The sequence below is a fragment of the Argiope bruennichi genome, chromosome 4 (assembly GCF_947563725.1).
Source record: "Argiope bruennichi chromosome 4, qqArgBrue1.1, whole genome shotgun sequence".
Lineage (NCBI taxonomy): Eukaryota > Metazoa > Arthropoda > Arachnida > Araneae > Araneidae > Argiope > Argiope bruennichi.
The window spans coordinates 20,177,801-20,193,243 of record NC_079154.1 but is presented as its reverse complement, the minus strand read 5'-3'; the positions used below and the strand labels follow the sequence as shown (position 1 = coordinate 20,193,243).

Here is a 15,443-nt window from a genome sequence, read left to right as displayed (position 1 = left end):
ATAATCCAACATAATATTTTCCTTAAATAATGTTAATGTTAAAAATGAACGTTTTTTCTTTTCTTTTTTATTTTGGAACATTTAGCATTAAAAAAAGTCCTTAGTTATTTTATTATATTATATAATTTGGAACATTAGTTATTAACAAAAAAGCAATGTCATTTAAACTTTACCCAAATGATATATTGGTTTTAACAGCATCATTAAAGAAAAATTACTTCTTATTTTATTTTATTTAGTGTAATTGGGACTATTAAAAACTGCAAAATGAATGAAATATCTGGGTGCATAGAAAATTCCTTGGCTTAATTCGTTTTTCAAAATAAAAGTAAGATTGTTGCTAAAAAAAAAATCTTTTAATCCTTTGATATTTTTAATACTGATTTAAAGAATTCATCGCGATTTTCATCAAAGATTTTTATTTATGATAATTTTTTTGATGCTCGTAAATTGAATTTCTATGTGTTAGAATATCAGATTTTATTGGTTCCAAAAATATTTGATTGTGCTCACAGAACATCAGGGGAAAAAAATCTTAAATTCTTAGATTTATTTATTCAATTAAGTTGAAGAAAAACCCATTTCTATCACAGCAAGAGAGCAACAGAACAGTACTTATTCAAATTTTGTTATATTATGAAATCAAGAATATCCAATATTTTACTGGCACTGCTAAAGCATTTGTTCTGAAATAAATTAAACTTTCTAAGATGTTATTACCAGTGCAAATACTGATATTTGTGGAAGTTTGGTATTGAAAATTTTTTTAATTTGATACTTGTATTTTGGATCAAAAAAAAAAAAAAGCATGGAAAGGGGAAAATATTTAGTCAAATAATGTAGTTTGAGAGGGAAGAATTTATACTTGATATTTATGTATTTAAGCATATCTTTTGCACTTGATAAAAATGTATGTACAGATTCGGAGAATTCTAGATTTTTTTTTAAATAAATGATTACATTATTTTTATCATATTCATTTATTAAAACATTTTACTATAAACTCCATTCTTTTTCCCCAAAAGGCTACTCTTTTGTGGTTCGATGTAAAATTCATTCTTCTTTTCATTGTATATATACCAATAAATATTTCAAAAAACATTAATTTCTGTCTTCTCAGAATTTTTATATGAACTGTTGAAAGTTGTTGAACAAAAAATAATTTTTTTGGTGTTGTAGAAGTAAATATGGTGTTTTAGAAATTTTGTTTTTAATTTTTCAGTGTTATAAAGAATATTCTGTGGGTTACAGATTTAAAGAAAGGGACTGTTAAATTAATTTATGCAATTTGTAGTATTTTACTTATAAGTCATTGATTAATGTGATTATTTATTAGTTAAAATTTACTGCTGAATAATTTTGAATAAAATTATTTTTAATTATGGACTTCTGTTTAAGAAATTCAAAAAAATTTCCACTAAGAAAGACAATTATCTAATGTAGAAAAAGTGGAGTTTAGAAAGGTAGGGAAACAAGGTGTGGTAGCTTATTCTCTTATTGTTACAATCGAACTGACAACGTTGATGCTATTGGTGAAGATAGAGAAGCTTTATAATTTTAATTGAGTTCGTTTGATTTCTTTGATCAGATGTGGTCTAGTTTTTCTTGAATAGTATATTTACAACGTTGCAATGTCATGCTGAAGTAAGTAATTTATACTTATTTACTTATTGGTCACCTTTAGTGAGCAGCTGGTTTGTCAGAATATTGTTTACATTTTATTTCGTTCAAACCTTTAAAAATAACTTCATATCCATAATTTTATCAGACATTAAAATTGTATTATTTTAATGTTCTTATATATGTTCTGTTCATTTATTATATGAATTTTTCTAATGGAGACCAGTTTTATAACATCACAGCACTATTAGTCTGGTAGTTGTAAGTCAAATGGCCTAGTCTGTAGAACGCCAACGCTTTTATATTATTCGTAGAGATGGTGATTCCATGCATAATTGTAAAATAGTACTTTAACCTTAGTTATTATATACTTCATTACTACTTTTGTTGTTAAAAGCCTAACCACGAACGTGTCTGGGACATGTATGGGTAGAAATCCGCTCTCGTTAAGCCTTAAATTTTCTCCTTTATGAATATATTAACTAAAATAATGCGAACGCTTTAAAGGACGATTGGTCGAGAGTGATGAAATTGAAGGAAGGATTCAGTTAAGTTTAGTGATGCTGAGTGTTTTTGCTATGATTATTTATAATGACATTGATTCAATGTCGAAAGTGTATACATTCACCGTTCGTGTGCTAGTGAAGACGAAGATTATGAATCGGTATGTCATTGCAAGAAGATTGGCCTCATCTTCCTGCACCTGGTAGAAAATTATAGTTAAAAATTTAATATAACCTCATTGTATATAGAGATAAAATTCATTATATAGAGAGATAAATAATCAATAGCAATAGTAATAGATAACTTGAGTGTCTCTATGTGTTGACTCTTTACAGTACAGGCAACTTAGAGATGCGAAATTTGGCAGAGATATACAATACAGGAGGGAGATAAGCATATGGGACCGAATTTTTTTTAATAAAATTTTTTTTGAAAAATATGCAAGATTTTGATTTTTTTTTTTTTTTTTTTTTTTTGCAATAACTTACGAAAATATTGTTCCACAAAAGTGATTTCCTCATTTTAAAATTCTTAATATTTTTAAAATTAAAAGAAAAAAATATTTTTTTGTTTATGCTGATTTAATTGGCCTGCTAATTTTTCCCTAAATTTTTAATAATAAATTTCATTTTTGCATTAAAATTCAAACCATTTTGATTGTTTCGTCAAATATTTAATCGCATTATTTTCGTTCATTTGTTAAAAAGAAAGAAGGATTATCTTCATCTTCTACATATAACTAAGAGTAAAAATATCTTTTAACTCATATATATATATATATATATATATATATATATATATATATATATAACAATAAAAACATCTGCATATATCACACACACACACACACTTCATATTTTATTAGAAATATGAAAGAACAGGACTCTAAAGTTAAAAGAGAGAGATATTAAGTGTTTCATAATGCTACTATGATGTTATGGAATGTGACTCTTTAGGATGATTAAAATAAACAATGAACAGAGCAGGCGTAAGGCTATTAAAATAACATGTCTTTAATGTTTGCTTCAATTTGATGCTTAAATATATTTTCTTGAGATAAAATATTTAATTGAAAGTAAACACAACCAATATTAGCGATAAATTAGCTGGTCAGTAAAGGCATTTAGTGAACAGTAATATATAATTACTTAAAAAAATCAGTGCTTGCCTTATAGTCTTCTATAAGTGATTCATTTATAAGTCATATTTATTATTTATATAATCATATACAGCAAAAAGGAATGCAATATTTGAAATTTTTGTTATTTTAAATTTTAGAAGCATGCCTGAGAAGATTCGAAATGTTCGGTTGGATTATATAATAATCTTTTTGTAATGACAGATTTTTAGAAAAGAATTTATTTTTTTAAATGAATCGTTAGACATCACTGTATAGTTCTTACATAACATATATAATTTTCTTTCAATGCAATGGTTCAATTATTTTACGTTGGTAAGGAAAATTGGAACAATATTTTAATTAGTAAAATAATGTGAGTATCAAGATTTGTTGTTTTAATATATCAGGAACTTATTATAAGCAATTTTAATGTAATTATTTTTATGATTTTAAACAAATGTCTATTGTTTTTTTCTATTACTTAATTACATGCGATAAATTTTTTTAATAACATAAATATTATCTCTCAACCCTTGCTTTAATCATAGTTAAGTGAAATAATATCATATAAACATCATTTTATCATCACTGATTTTGTTAAAAGTTTTAGTACCTAATGTCAAGTAATGAATTTTGTTTTACTATCACTCATAAGTAATCGCATATAAATTAAATGAAAATTATTTTTGCGTCATTTTGAAGGAAAGGCGTCTGGATATATTTGGGTTATAATTTCACTTTCCTCAAGGGCAGAATTTTTTTATATACTCTATACTTAAAAACATTCCATTAATTATTATAATGATTATCTCATTTCTTATTTTTTATTTACTAGATAAGCATTTGTTTCTTTTTCTATAAATATATTTTTACCAGGAAATATAAGTTTATATTATTTCTTTTTGTGCCTTAATAAATTTCTTCAACATTTTCTCTCCTTTGCATGGAACTAATGTACTGCCAAGATATAAAGTTTATCATCAAGCTCTTTTGTCAAAATGAAACTCTCTTCAATTTTGCGACTCTTACACGAAAACGCATAAGGTGCATCTCAAACCATCGTACATTTCGTCGCCAGCGAAGAGGACTTTTTGTGCTTTGCTATTTCGTCGTCGCGTTGCCAAATCTGAATTTAGACCAGAACGAGATGCCTCTGCTGGCCAAGGACAACTAACTCTCTCTTCTGTCTCTTGCCATCTCCCCATTCCGCGTATGTCGGAAAAGCACAGCTCCTGCGGGAATTTTGCTTCAAAAACCCTTCCAGCAAAAGCAACGTTTCTTCCAGCATCAATTAACTCTCTTTTGGATTAAAACTCGAATCAAGGTAGAGCGGAAGAAAAGAAAAAAATGTGTGACTAATCTGTTTTTTCTTCTTCTTTTTTTTATCCAAGCCGTGCTTCTTCCAGGCTTTTGAGATACTATCGGGCGGAAAAAAAAAGTTGATGGTCGTAACATCTTAATAGGTTTCTTGATGATGTGGGGAATTTATTTATTCATAATCTAAAGCAATTTGCATGAAGAAGACGAAAAAGAAGATTGAATGTTCTTTTGGATACCTTCAGTGCTCGTAAAGGAAATATAGAATTGCTGATAAGTATGATTTCATGTGGTTGGTAATCAGATATTACTTTTTCTTTGTTATTTTCCCAAGTATTAATTAAAATTTTGTGGAAACTTTATATTCCAATTAATTATTCAAATTATATTATTCTTAAATCCTTTAAGAGTGGATATTAATTATTTAATTTAGATCGGTTTATTTTGAGGTCACCTCAGCTGGAAAATAAGCAAACGATTAGAAACTAAACTACTGTTTGACTGTTAATAAATAAATAGCAGGACTTGAAATTTATATGTGACATTTTTTATGAACAAGTAAGATATATTAGAAAATATTCTATCTGAATAACTTCTATCGAATTTTAACTTCTGCTTAGTTAAATTTAATCCTTTACATTTCAAATTAATAAAAACAATCCTCAAGTATTCGGTTTAACTGAGACCTTCATGTCTTTAATTCTAAATATAATCCGAGAAAATGAAGAGAAAGAATAAAAATGAAAATTTTTATCAAGGACATGGATTAAAACTAGTCTTCGAAGATGTATCTGAAATTGTTACTTAGAAAAATGAAACCATTTATTACAAACTATTTCCACAGTGACATTTTTATAGAGACTTTGATAAAGTAATTCGTGTATTCGTTCGTGTTCTGAGGATCGAACTTGATCCTATTTCAATAAATATATTGTGTTTAAAAACTTTTACATGTGGATTCTGTGAGATAAAACTCTATCAAAGAAAGACTTCACACAAAATTTAAAAATGGTGGAGGCTTATCCGAACTCGGTGCCTTGACCTCTCCATTCTTCCCCCAGAAACACGTCAGTGGTATTAGGTGTGTTCTTTCGAATCCTTTTTCGACTGACGAAGTCTAGTCACAGATAAACAGAAATTTCTGGTGATCCAACAGCAAAGAGAAGACAAACTTCTGGGAACGACGGAACCCAGCAAAGTTGAGCAGCCGCCCCAGAGTGCCGGAGGAAGCGCCGAAAAGCCAGAAGTCGAGTCATCTTCGGACGAGATGACTGTCAGTTACCAGTACGATGTGGCTTCTTCCGCCTCTGGGGGCTTCATTCGACTGCTCTTCCGCTGGAGGGGCAGTGTCTGGAAGGTGGTGTACAGGGAGATGCTCTTGTTCTGTGCCTGTTATATCATTCTTTCCCTGCTCTATAATTTTGCTCTCACAGATGGCCAACAAAGGTAAGTGATAATCATCCTCAAAATTGCATGCCATTCAATTTCATACTGAATATGTCCAATTATTTCAAATTATTCTTTAGTTTTCCAGTATTTTCTTATGAATTTTTCCCATTAAGTATGGAATCCTGATGGTATTCTCACAAACTTTTCCCATTAAGTATGGAATCCTGATGGAATTCTTATAAACTTTTCCCATTAAGCATGGAATCCTGATGGAATTCTTATAAACTTTTCCCATTAAGCATGGAATTCTCATAAACTTTTCCCATTAATTATGGAATCCTGATGGAATTCTCATAAACTTTTCCCTTTAAGTATGGAATCTTGATTGAATTCTCATAAACTTTTCCCATTAAGTATGGAATCCTGATTGAATTCTCATAAACTTTTCCCATTAAGTATGGAATCCTGATTGAATTCTCATAAACTTTTCCCTTTAAGTATGGAATCCTGATGGAATTCTCATAAACTTTTCCCATTAAGTATGGAATCCTGATTGAATTCTCATAAACTTTTCCCATTAAGTATGGAATCCTGATTGAATTCTCATAAACTTTTCCCATTAAGTATGGAATCCTGATTGAATTCTCATAAACTTTTCCCTTTAAGTATGGAATCCTGATTGAATTCTCATAAACTTTTCCCATTAAGTATGGAATCCTGATTGAATTCTCATAAACTTTTCCCATTAAGTATGGAATCCTGATTGAATTCTCATAAACTTTTCCCTTTAAGTATGGAATCCTGATTGAATTCTCATAAACTTTTCCCATTAAGTATGGAATCCTGATTGAATTCTCATAAACTTTTTCCTTTAAGTATGGAATCCTGATTGAATTCTCATAAACTTTTCCCATTAAGTATGGAATCCTGATTGAATTCTCATAAACTTTTCCCATTAAGTATGGAATCCTGATTGAATTCTCATAAACTTTTCCCATTAAGTATGGAATCCTGATTGAATTCTCATAAACTTTTCCCTTTAAGTATGGAATCCTGATTGAATTCTCATAAACTTTTCCCTTTAAGTATGGAATCCTGATTGAATTCTCATAAACTTTTCCCATTAAGTATGGAATCCTGATGGTATTCTCACAAACTTTTCCCATTAAGTATGGAATCCTGATGGAATTCTTATAAACTTTTCCCATTAAGCATGGAATCCTGATGGAATTCTTATAAACTTTTCCCATTAAGCATGGAATTCTCATAAACTTTACCCATTAATTATGGAATCCTGATGGAATTCTCATAAACCTTTCCCTTTAAGTATGGAATCCTGATTGAATTCTCATAAACTTTTCCCATTAAGTATGGAATCCTGATTGAATTCTCATAAACTTTTCCCATTAAGTATGGAATCCTGATGGAATTCTCATAAACTTTTCCCTTTAAGTATGGAATCCTGATGGAATTCTCATAAACTTTCCCCATTAAATATGGAATACTGATGGAAATCTCATAAACTTTTCCCATTAAGTATGGAATTAGGATGAAATTCTTATAAACTTTTCCCATAAATTAGAATTGAATTATCTGCTAATAGATTTTTATGCCTCTTTATTTTATTTTCAGTATATTCTATTATATTTTATAACAAAGAAGTGACTGCATATTTCTTTCACCAAACATAATTCCATTTAATTTTATTCAATATTTTGATTTGTATATCTTTTAGATACTTAAAGGTATATAAGGGATACTTAATACTATACTATTAATTAATATACTTAAATATATATACTCGAATAGGGTTCGGTTAAACTCTATAGAACCCTTATGTAAGGCAAGTTTGGGATCTCCATATTACCTCCTGAATTTTTTAAATGATAAATATTTCGATAAACCGAAATTACAAAGCCCTTAATTGAAAATTTCGATATCTCGTATATGAAAAACAAAGACAAAGAGAGATTGGATATGGAAGACTAAAAGAGATTCCTTAATTATTATTTTCAATTTTTTTTCAGTTATTAGACAAAAAAAAAAAAAAAACAAAAAAAACAAAAAAAACAATGAAATATTGCATATTGAAGCAACCATAGATACTTTATTGCTATCCCGAAATTTATAATTTATTGCGAAATAAATAATATTAAGGTAATAAATATTATAAAAATAAAATACAAACAAATTTGTTACAAAATGTATGTTATTGCATGTCATTCAAATTAATTTTACTCTATTAAGAATACTCTCTGTGTAAATATCGGTAGATATCAGATTACTAGATCTCGAGATTAATAAAAGTTCTGGATCAACGCAGTTCATTAAAAAGACATTTTATTTGGAAAATTTATGTTAATTGCACAAAATGCACAAATTATATAAAAAATTATTCTGTATGCAATAAGTATTACAAAATATAACTTAAAATCTGAGTAACAGACTATTTTATGCCTTAGTAAGACAGCTGACATCCATTTAGTAAACTACTATAAAAATCAGTTTCATGATAAACGTTTTCTTTGAATAGCAAAATATTGATTTTTTTTCGATAATATTTAATTACATTTAAAGAAGTGCTAGCTTATTTCCCAAGATACAAATACTGTCAAATTTCACGTATCTGATCCTGATGGTTAAGGCATTTTTCTTTTTTATACTGAAGTTGAAATTGAATTGTACTCACTTGTCCTGCTTTTAATTTGTGAGCTCAAGGCTTTGCCAGTGATCTTTTAAACAAATAAGGGAAGCTCAAAACATAAAAAAAGAATTCGAAAACCTTTCACCACACACACACACACACACACACACACACACACACACACACACACACACACACACACACACACACACACACACACACGCACACGCACGTGCCCAAACACATATTCAGAATTATGCAATTATTCTCAAACAGATCTCATGAATTTTTCAAAAAGGGAAGTGAGTTCTCATTAAATCTATTATGCATTAATAGTAATAATTTCAAGAAAAGTGGTATAGAATAGAATTATAAATTAGTCAATTCAACCAACCAACTAGATTTTCTTTGACACGTCTCTTAACATTTTTAAAAAAATTATTTTCTTTCTCTTTCTTCTTTGTTTTCCAACTTCTTTTCTAATTACTTTATATGTACAAAACGACAATAGAGATATTTTGTGTAATACTACATTGCAGAATTATAAAGAATTTAAATATTAATAATTTAAACTTTATGCCTATAATGGTGAATGAAAAGGACCTCTTATTTAATTTTTTTTTCTCTTTAAATACTCCTTAAAAGTATTTATTTACAGAAAGTTGATCGAAGTCTAGATAACCACATACATTCTGCCAATATGTAAGGTACACATATTATGACTCTCGTATCTCCTTGCTTCACACTAGCTTTTATATTCTGCTTGTATTCAGTATTACGGGGGTTGGAACTTTAATAGTGGCAACACTGCTGTAAAAACGTCACGCAACAAAACCAAAGAATGTCACGTATACCACACGTTAACTACATACCTACCTTAGCTTTCACCAAAAAGACTCGTCCTTTCTACGTTACGCGCATGTGGAGTGACGCGAAGAACTGATCCTTGTATTAGCTTGCGGTCTAAAGTAAGTGTTGTCAGGATGTTTTCAAAACAAGAGCAACGAAGTTGGATAAAAATTGAATGTGCCAAAGGTCTTACAGCACGACAATATCATCTAGAGCTTCAAGAGGCTTGCGAGGAATCTGCTTTGCCTTACAGAACTGTTGCAAGATGGGTAAAAGCCTTCAATGAAGGAAGCCAAAATGTGACAGACATGCATCGATCAGGTCGTCCTAGTGTCAGCGAAGCATAAGTGCATGCTGTTGCCGCACTAATGGACAGTGATCGATGCCAACCCATTCGTGAGCTTGCCTGACAGACAGGATTTGCGCATACGACTGTTATGCACATTCTGAAGGAACGTCTGGCCATGAGAAAAATTGCTTCACGATGGGTTCCACATCATTTGACGGAAATGCAGAAATTGCTACGATACGATGCTGCTCGAATCCACCTGGAGCTCTATGAGCGCGAAGGAGAGGTTTTTTTACGCCGTATCATTACACTGGATGATACTTGGGCCAGACCGTACCAGCCAAAACTGAAAAGCCAACCAAAAGAATGGCGTCATTAAGGGTCACCACGAAGTTCGAAATTTCTTCAGAACCCCCCAAAATGTAAAAGCTATGCTGATTCTCGTGTACGACTGTGATGGTGTCATCCTAATGCATACCGTTCCTACACAGCAGACCGTCAATGCGCAGTATTACTGATCATTTTTGGAGCACCATCTCATACCAGCTTTGAGAAATAAAACGGCGACACTTTCTGCAGAACGTTCCTATCATTTTGCATGACAATGCTCGGCCGCATGCAGCGCAAGCTGTGGCTGATTTGCTTAATCGATGGGGCTGGGAAGTACTTTACCATCCACCATACTCCTCAGATCTAAGCCCTTGTGACTTTGATTTAATTCCTAAGATGAAGGAACCACTCAGTGGCATTCGCTTCAAAACTGTTCCAGAGATTCTTGCTGCAGTAGACCGGTCCATTCGAACTATCAACAGAACAGGCACTGCTACAGGTGTTCTGTGACTTCCACATCGTTGGAAACGGGTTTTACACAATGCTGGCGACTATATTGAAGGGCTGTAAAACATGGTCACATGAATTATCTTTGTATTTCATGTAAATAAATAGTTGCCATTATTAAAGTTCCAACTCTTGTAGATTTCCTTTAGGTCAATAGCAACATTAAGAAATAAGCAAACATTATTTTCATGCTCATATATTGTTTTAATTTTACGACTTATATCTTACCCTGTGATGCACTAAATTTGAATTTTGATTCGCCTTCAGAATTTTTTTTCCCTGCAGTTACTTAAATTTTATATCTCATGTATCTCATAAAGTAATTTTTCTGTAAAAGTATTTTCAAAGTTGGTATTTTAGTTTTTTGTGAAAAATTTTGCATTTCTGAGAAAATTTTAATTTATTCATTTACATTCTCTAAAGATAATTTCCCAAGATTTCTTCCATTTCAAAATTTATGAACATTTTCTGTAATGTTGATAAAAATAAAAGAATATTAAAAAATCTTCAACAATAAGGAAAAAAAAATCCGTGTTAGAATTCTTATACCTATGAGGTATTTATGATGATTATTTCTTTCTTTTAAAAAAAGCATGCTAAGAATATTACATATTTTCCGGGGATTAAATTTTACATCATAAATTTTTCGGTAGTTCTAGATAAAATGAAGATGAATTTTATTTTAAAGACTATTTTGCCTATAAATAAAATCCATCCAACACTTTTTTTTCTTTCAAGTATTATATTCTAAGTTTGGAAGAGAAGAATTAAGCTGTTTCATGTAAAGATAATTTTCGTTTTCAGGAATAGTTTTTTATATTTGAAGTCGTTCTTAAAGGCAGCTTGGGACAAAACTCAATATATTTTGCTTTATAAAAGAATAAACAAATACAATGGCTCAAAATATTGAGAGTACACCTTACTTTTACTTGATAAATCTGACTTTCAATATAAATAACACATTACCGGGAAGTGCAAACATGTTTTTATTTTCACACATAACAAATGGTTTAATTTAGAGTAAAAATAAAGAAAAATCAACTAAAAACTTCAAAATTGAAAAGTTTCAGAAGTATTTTAAATAAACATGCGTAAAATTTTGCCTCAAAAAATTGAGAATATACCAATAAAATTTTTGCAATATCACGCATAGAAACAAAGTGTCACTATTAAGTTGCATGTCTTTTGGCTCTTAAAATGGCCTCTAAACGCCATGGTAGCGATTCGCTTAATTTTTGGTGGTATCTGAAGATATTTTACCCCGTTCTTCTTACAACACTTGTTTTAAATGAGTTTTGTTTCTAATTTTTTGTTTTTGGACCACTGCTTCGAGTGTGGTCCACAAATACTCAATGGTATTGATGTCGGAATACTGTGGTGGTGTGTGTAACTGCTGTTTACAATGAAAAAGACACCATATTTTGACGTTACGTGCATTCTGTTTGTTGTCGTTGTCCTACTGGAAAATGGAATTTCCATCTAAACCCAAATTTTTAACACTTTCCTTTAGATTTCTGCAACTATATGTTTCATCCAAATTGTTGTAGAAACTTTTCAAATCATAGGCAGAAGTGTAAGTGCTGAAACTGTGCGAAATGCCATGAGACAAGCTGGATATAAAAGTCGCATTGTTAGAGAGAAACGTTTGTCAGCTTGCAAATTCAGAAAAAGCATTTGAAGTTTGCAAAAACTCATTAATTGAAGACCAATACCTGTGGAAGAAAGCTATATTTAGTAATGAAGGAAAATTCAACATTTTTGGCAGTGGCAGTGACAGAGATAATACTGTAAGGAGCCAAGCAATTTACGTCCTACAGTTAAACATGATGGTGACTCCGTTATGATTTGAGGTTGCATGGCTTCATCCGGGGTAGGAAATTTAATTTTTATAGATGGCATTATAAACGATATGGTTTTCTTCGATATACTTCGCAGCAATCTAAAGGAAAGTGCTAAAAGTTTGGTTTTAGATGGAAATTTCATTTTCCAGTAGGACAACGACCCCAAACAGAATGCACGTAACGTCAAAATATGGTGTTTTTTTCATTGTAAACAGCAGTTGCACACACCACCACAGTATTCCGACATCAATACCATTGAGTATTTGTGGACCACACTCGAAGCAGTGGTCCAAAAACAAAAAATTAGAAACAAAACTCATTTAAAACAAGTGTTGTAAGAAGAACGGGGTAAAATATCTTCAGATACCACCAAAAATTAAGCGAATCGCTACCATGGCGTTTAGAGGCCATTTTAAGAGCCAAAAGACATGCAACTTAATAGTGACACTTTGTTTCTATGCGTGATATTGCAAAAATTTTATTGGTATATTCTCAATTTTTTGAGGCAAAATTTTACGCATGTTTATTTAAAATACTTCTGAAACTTTTCAATTTTGAAGTTTTTAGTTGATTTTTCTTTATTTTTACTCTAAATTAAACCATTTGTTATGTATAAAAATAAAAACATGTTTGCACTTCCCGGTAATGTGTTATTTACATTGAAAGTCGGATTTATCAAGTAAAAGTAAAGTGTACTCTCAATTTTTTGAGCCACTGTAAGTATTTGAGGTTTTATAACTTTCGTGGGGCTTAAGTTTTTATTGAAAAAAATTATAAAGTACCCATTATAACTAGGACTTCAAAGGTATACTATTGCGAGATAATAATCATATTTTAAACATTTTTAATCTAGAAAATTGAATGTTGAGATTTAAATGATCTTACTTAAATGATTTGTATTAATAAGCACTAAAATTATTTTTGAAGATCAAATTTCATCTTTTTAAATTAGTATTATGCATATCATCTTATATCTCAATATATGGGATCTTAAATTGTATTGTGATGTCACGTCCTTTTCCTTCCTACAGAATGTGCATTAGATTCTTTTTTGATTTCGATGTAGCAGACGTGAATATAAATGAATTGACTAAATTTATTTGAAAATTAACCATTAGTGTTTAAACCGAAAATAAATTATTGATATGAGGGATTTTTTTTTTTTTTTTTTTTTTCCTTTTCGCACGAGACAATTTTTTATTTCTGTATCTTCCACCGTGTTCTGTCCCGTTTTAACTTAAGAAAAATTGTAATGATACTGGCACTCAAGTGATTATCTTAAGCCAAGAAATTATTTCTTGTAGATTATCGTACAAAGGGGAACACGAGTAAAAAAAATCTTTTGGTTATTAACTTCACCAATAGAATGAATGTTTCATAAATTATTTTTTTTAATAATTTGGTGCAAAATAGAACAGTTGATAAAAAATCATTTGTCTTATTTTTTGCTTCGCGCATTCATCAATTTAAATTAAAATTTTGCTATTTTAAATAGAAATTTATCTGAAAAAAAATTTAAGCTTTCGTTTTTTAAGTTCGAAATATTTTTTTTTAATTTTAAATTTTTAATTTGTGGTTTCATTATTATTTAAAAAAATAAATTTATGAGAAAGGTATTCTATTACAACATAATTTCAAAATTCATTTGCAAGAATTTTTTTTTGTTAAATAAAGGAACCAATTCTAAAGAAAATAAAATCAAACTAAAAATTGCATATGCAGTCAAACGATTATCTTAAGAATTCATTTTTTTTATATTACAGTAAAAAAGTGGCAAATGAGAAAAAAAAATCTTTTGTTTATTAACTTTACTAATTAAATGAGTGTTTCATAAATTATGTTGTATAATTTGCAGTAAAATATGGCAACGGCTAAAAAATTTCGTTTGTTCGATTTTTTGCTTAATATATTTAGTGATTTAAATCAGTTATCTGACTATTTTAAACTCAAATTTAAGTTTCGAATTTTCAAGTTCAAAAATACGAGTTTTTTTAAAAATGTAAATTTTTTTATTTATGGTTACATTATTGCAAAAAAAAATAGATTTGTATCAAATTAATGCGAGGACAACAAGATTTCAAAATTCACTTGTAAGAAGGTTTTTTTTTACGAACCGATTCTAACGAAAAGAATATGCAACTAAAAACACGCATGTAAAATTATTTTCTTTCTATATTTGTGTTTTTCATTTTGTTATATATATATATATATTCTTTCATAGTTTTTTATTATTTAAAGAAGTTTTGCATTTAGCAATTAATAAAATAATAATTTTAATACCTAATTAATTTTAAGTTTACGCTACAAGTATCTTTTTATAATTTTCCTTATTGACTCGAACTGTTTTGTATTGGCATTGCATTTAAATAGTATTTTTTGGGGGATATTTAAAGAAGAGTTTATGCATTTTTGATCCAGTGTTTTTTTAAAGTTAAATCGCCGACTATCTTCTTACTACTTTTCTATTATGGTGTTTGAAAAAAAAAATAGTGATTTTTAGTATTATTTCCTAAAGAAAACATTTAATGTTTATTTATTTTTATTAATAATATTGAAAAAAAAGGATAAGATAAAAGTGTAATTACTATATTATCATGTTACATCCTATAACATATGCTAGGATAATTAGAGATGTTGAGAATCTTTTATCACAATCGAAAAAATATTTCTTCAAGATACATTCGTTCAGATATTTCTGAGCAAGTAACCAAAGGGGAGTTTCATCAAGCTAATTATTCTGTCTTATTTATCTGTATGTTGTTTGAATTTTCAATTTAATTTAATTATTTTGCCATATGAATAAGTTATCATTTATTTATTTATAACATTTATTATATGTCATTTATTAAGTAAATTCAAATTTAGTCAAACATTTAATAAAAATTATATAAGAAAAAGGCTTATTGAAGATTTTACTTTAACTTCATTCATTTTACCATATGAATAAGTTATCATTTATTTATTTATAGCATTTATTTATTACATGTCATTTACTATGTAAATTCAACTTTAGTCAAATATTTAATAAAAATT

General features: G+C 29.2%; 1 protein-coding gene across 1 annotated transcript in view; it reads left to right on the top strand.

Annotated features, from left to right (window-relative positions):
• Window positions 1-4,401: 4,401 nt before the first annotated feature.
• LOC129965455 (uncharacterized) overlaps window positions 4,402-15,443 on the top strand; it is a 64,968-nt gene continuing 53,926 nt past the window's right edge. Inside the window, exon 1 of the mRNA XM_056079334.1 lies at window positions 4,402-6,007. Coding sequence (XP_055935309.1) covers window positions 5,829-6,007 — 179 coding nt within the window. The 5' untranslated portion in view covers window positions 4,402-5,828. The remainder of the gene's footprint in view (window positions 6,008-15,443) is intronic.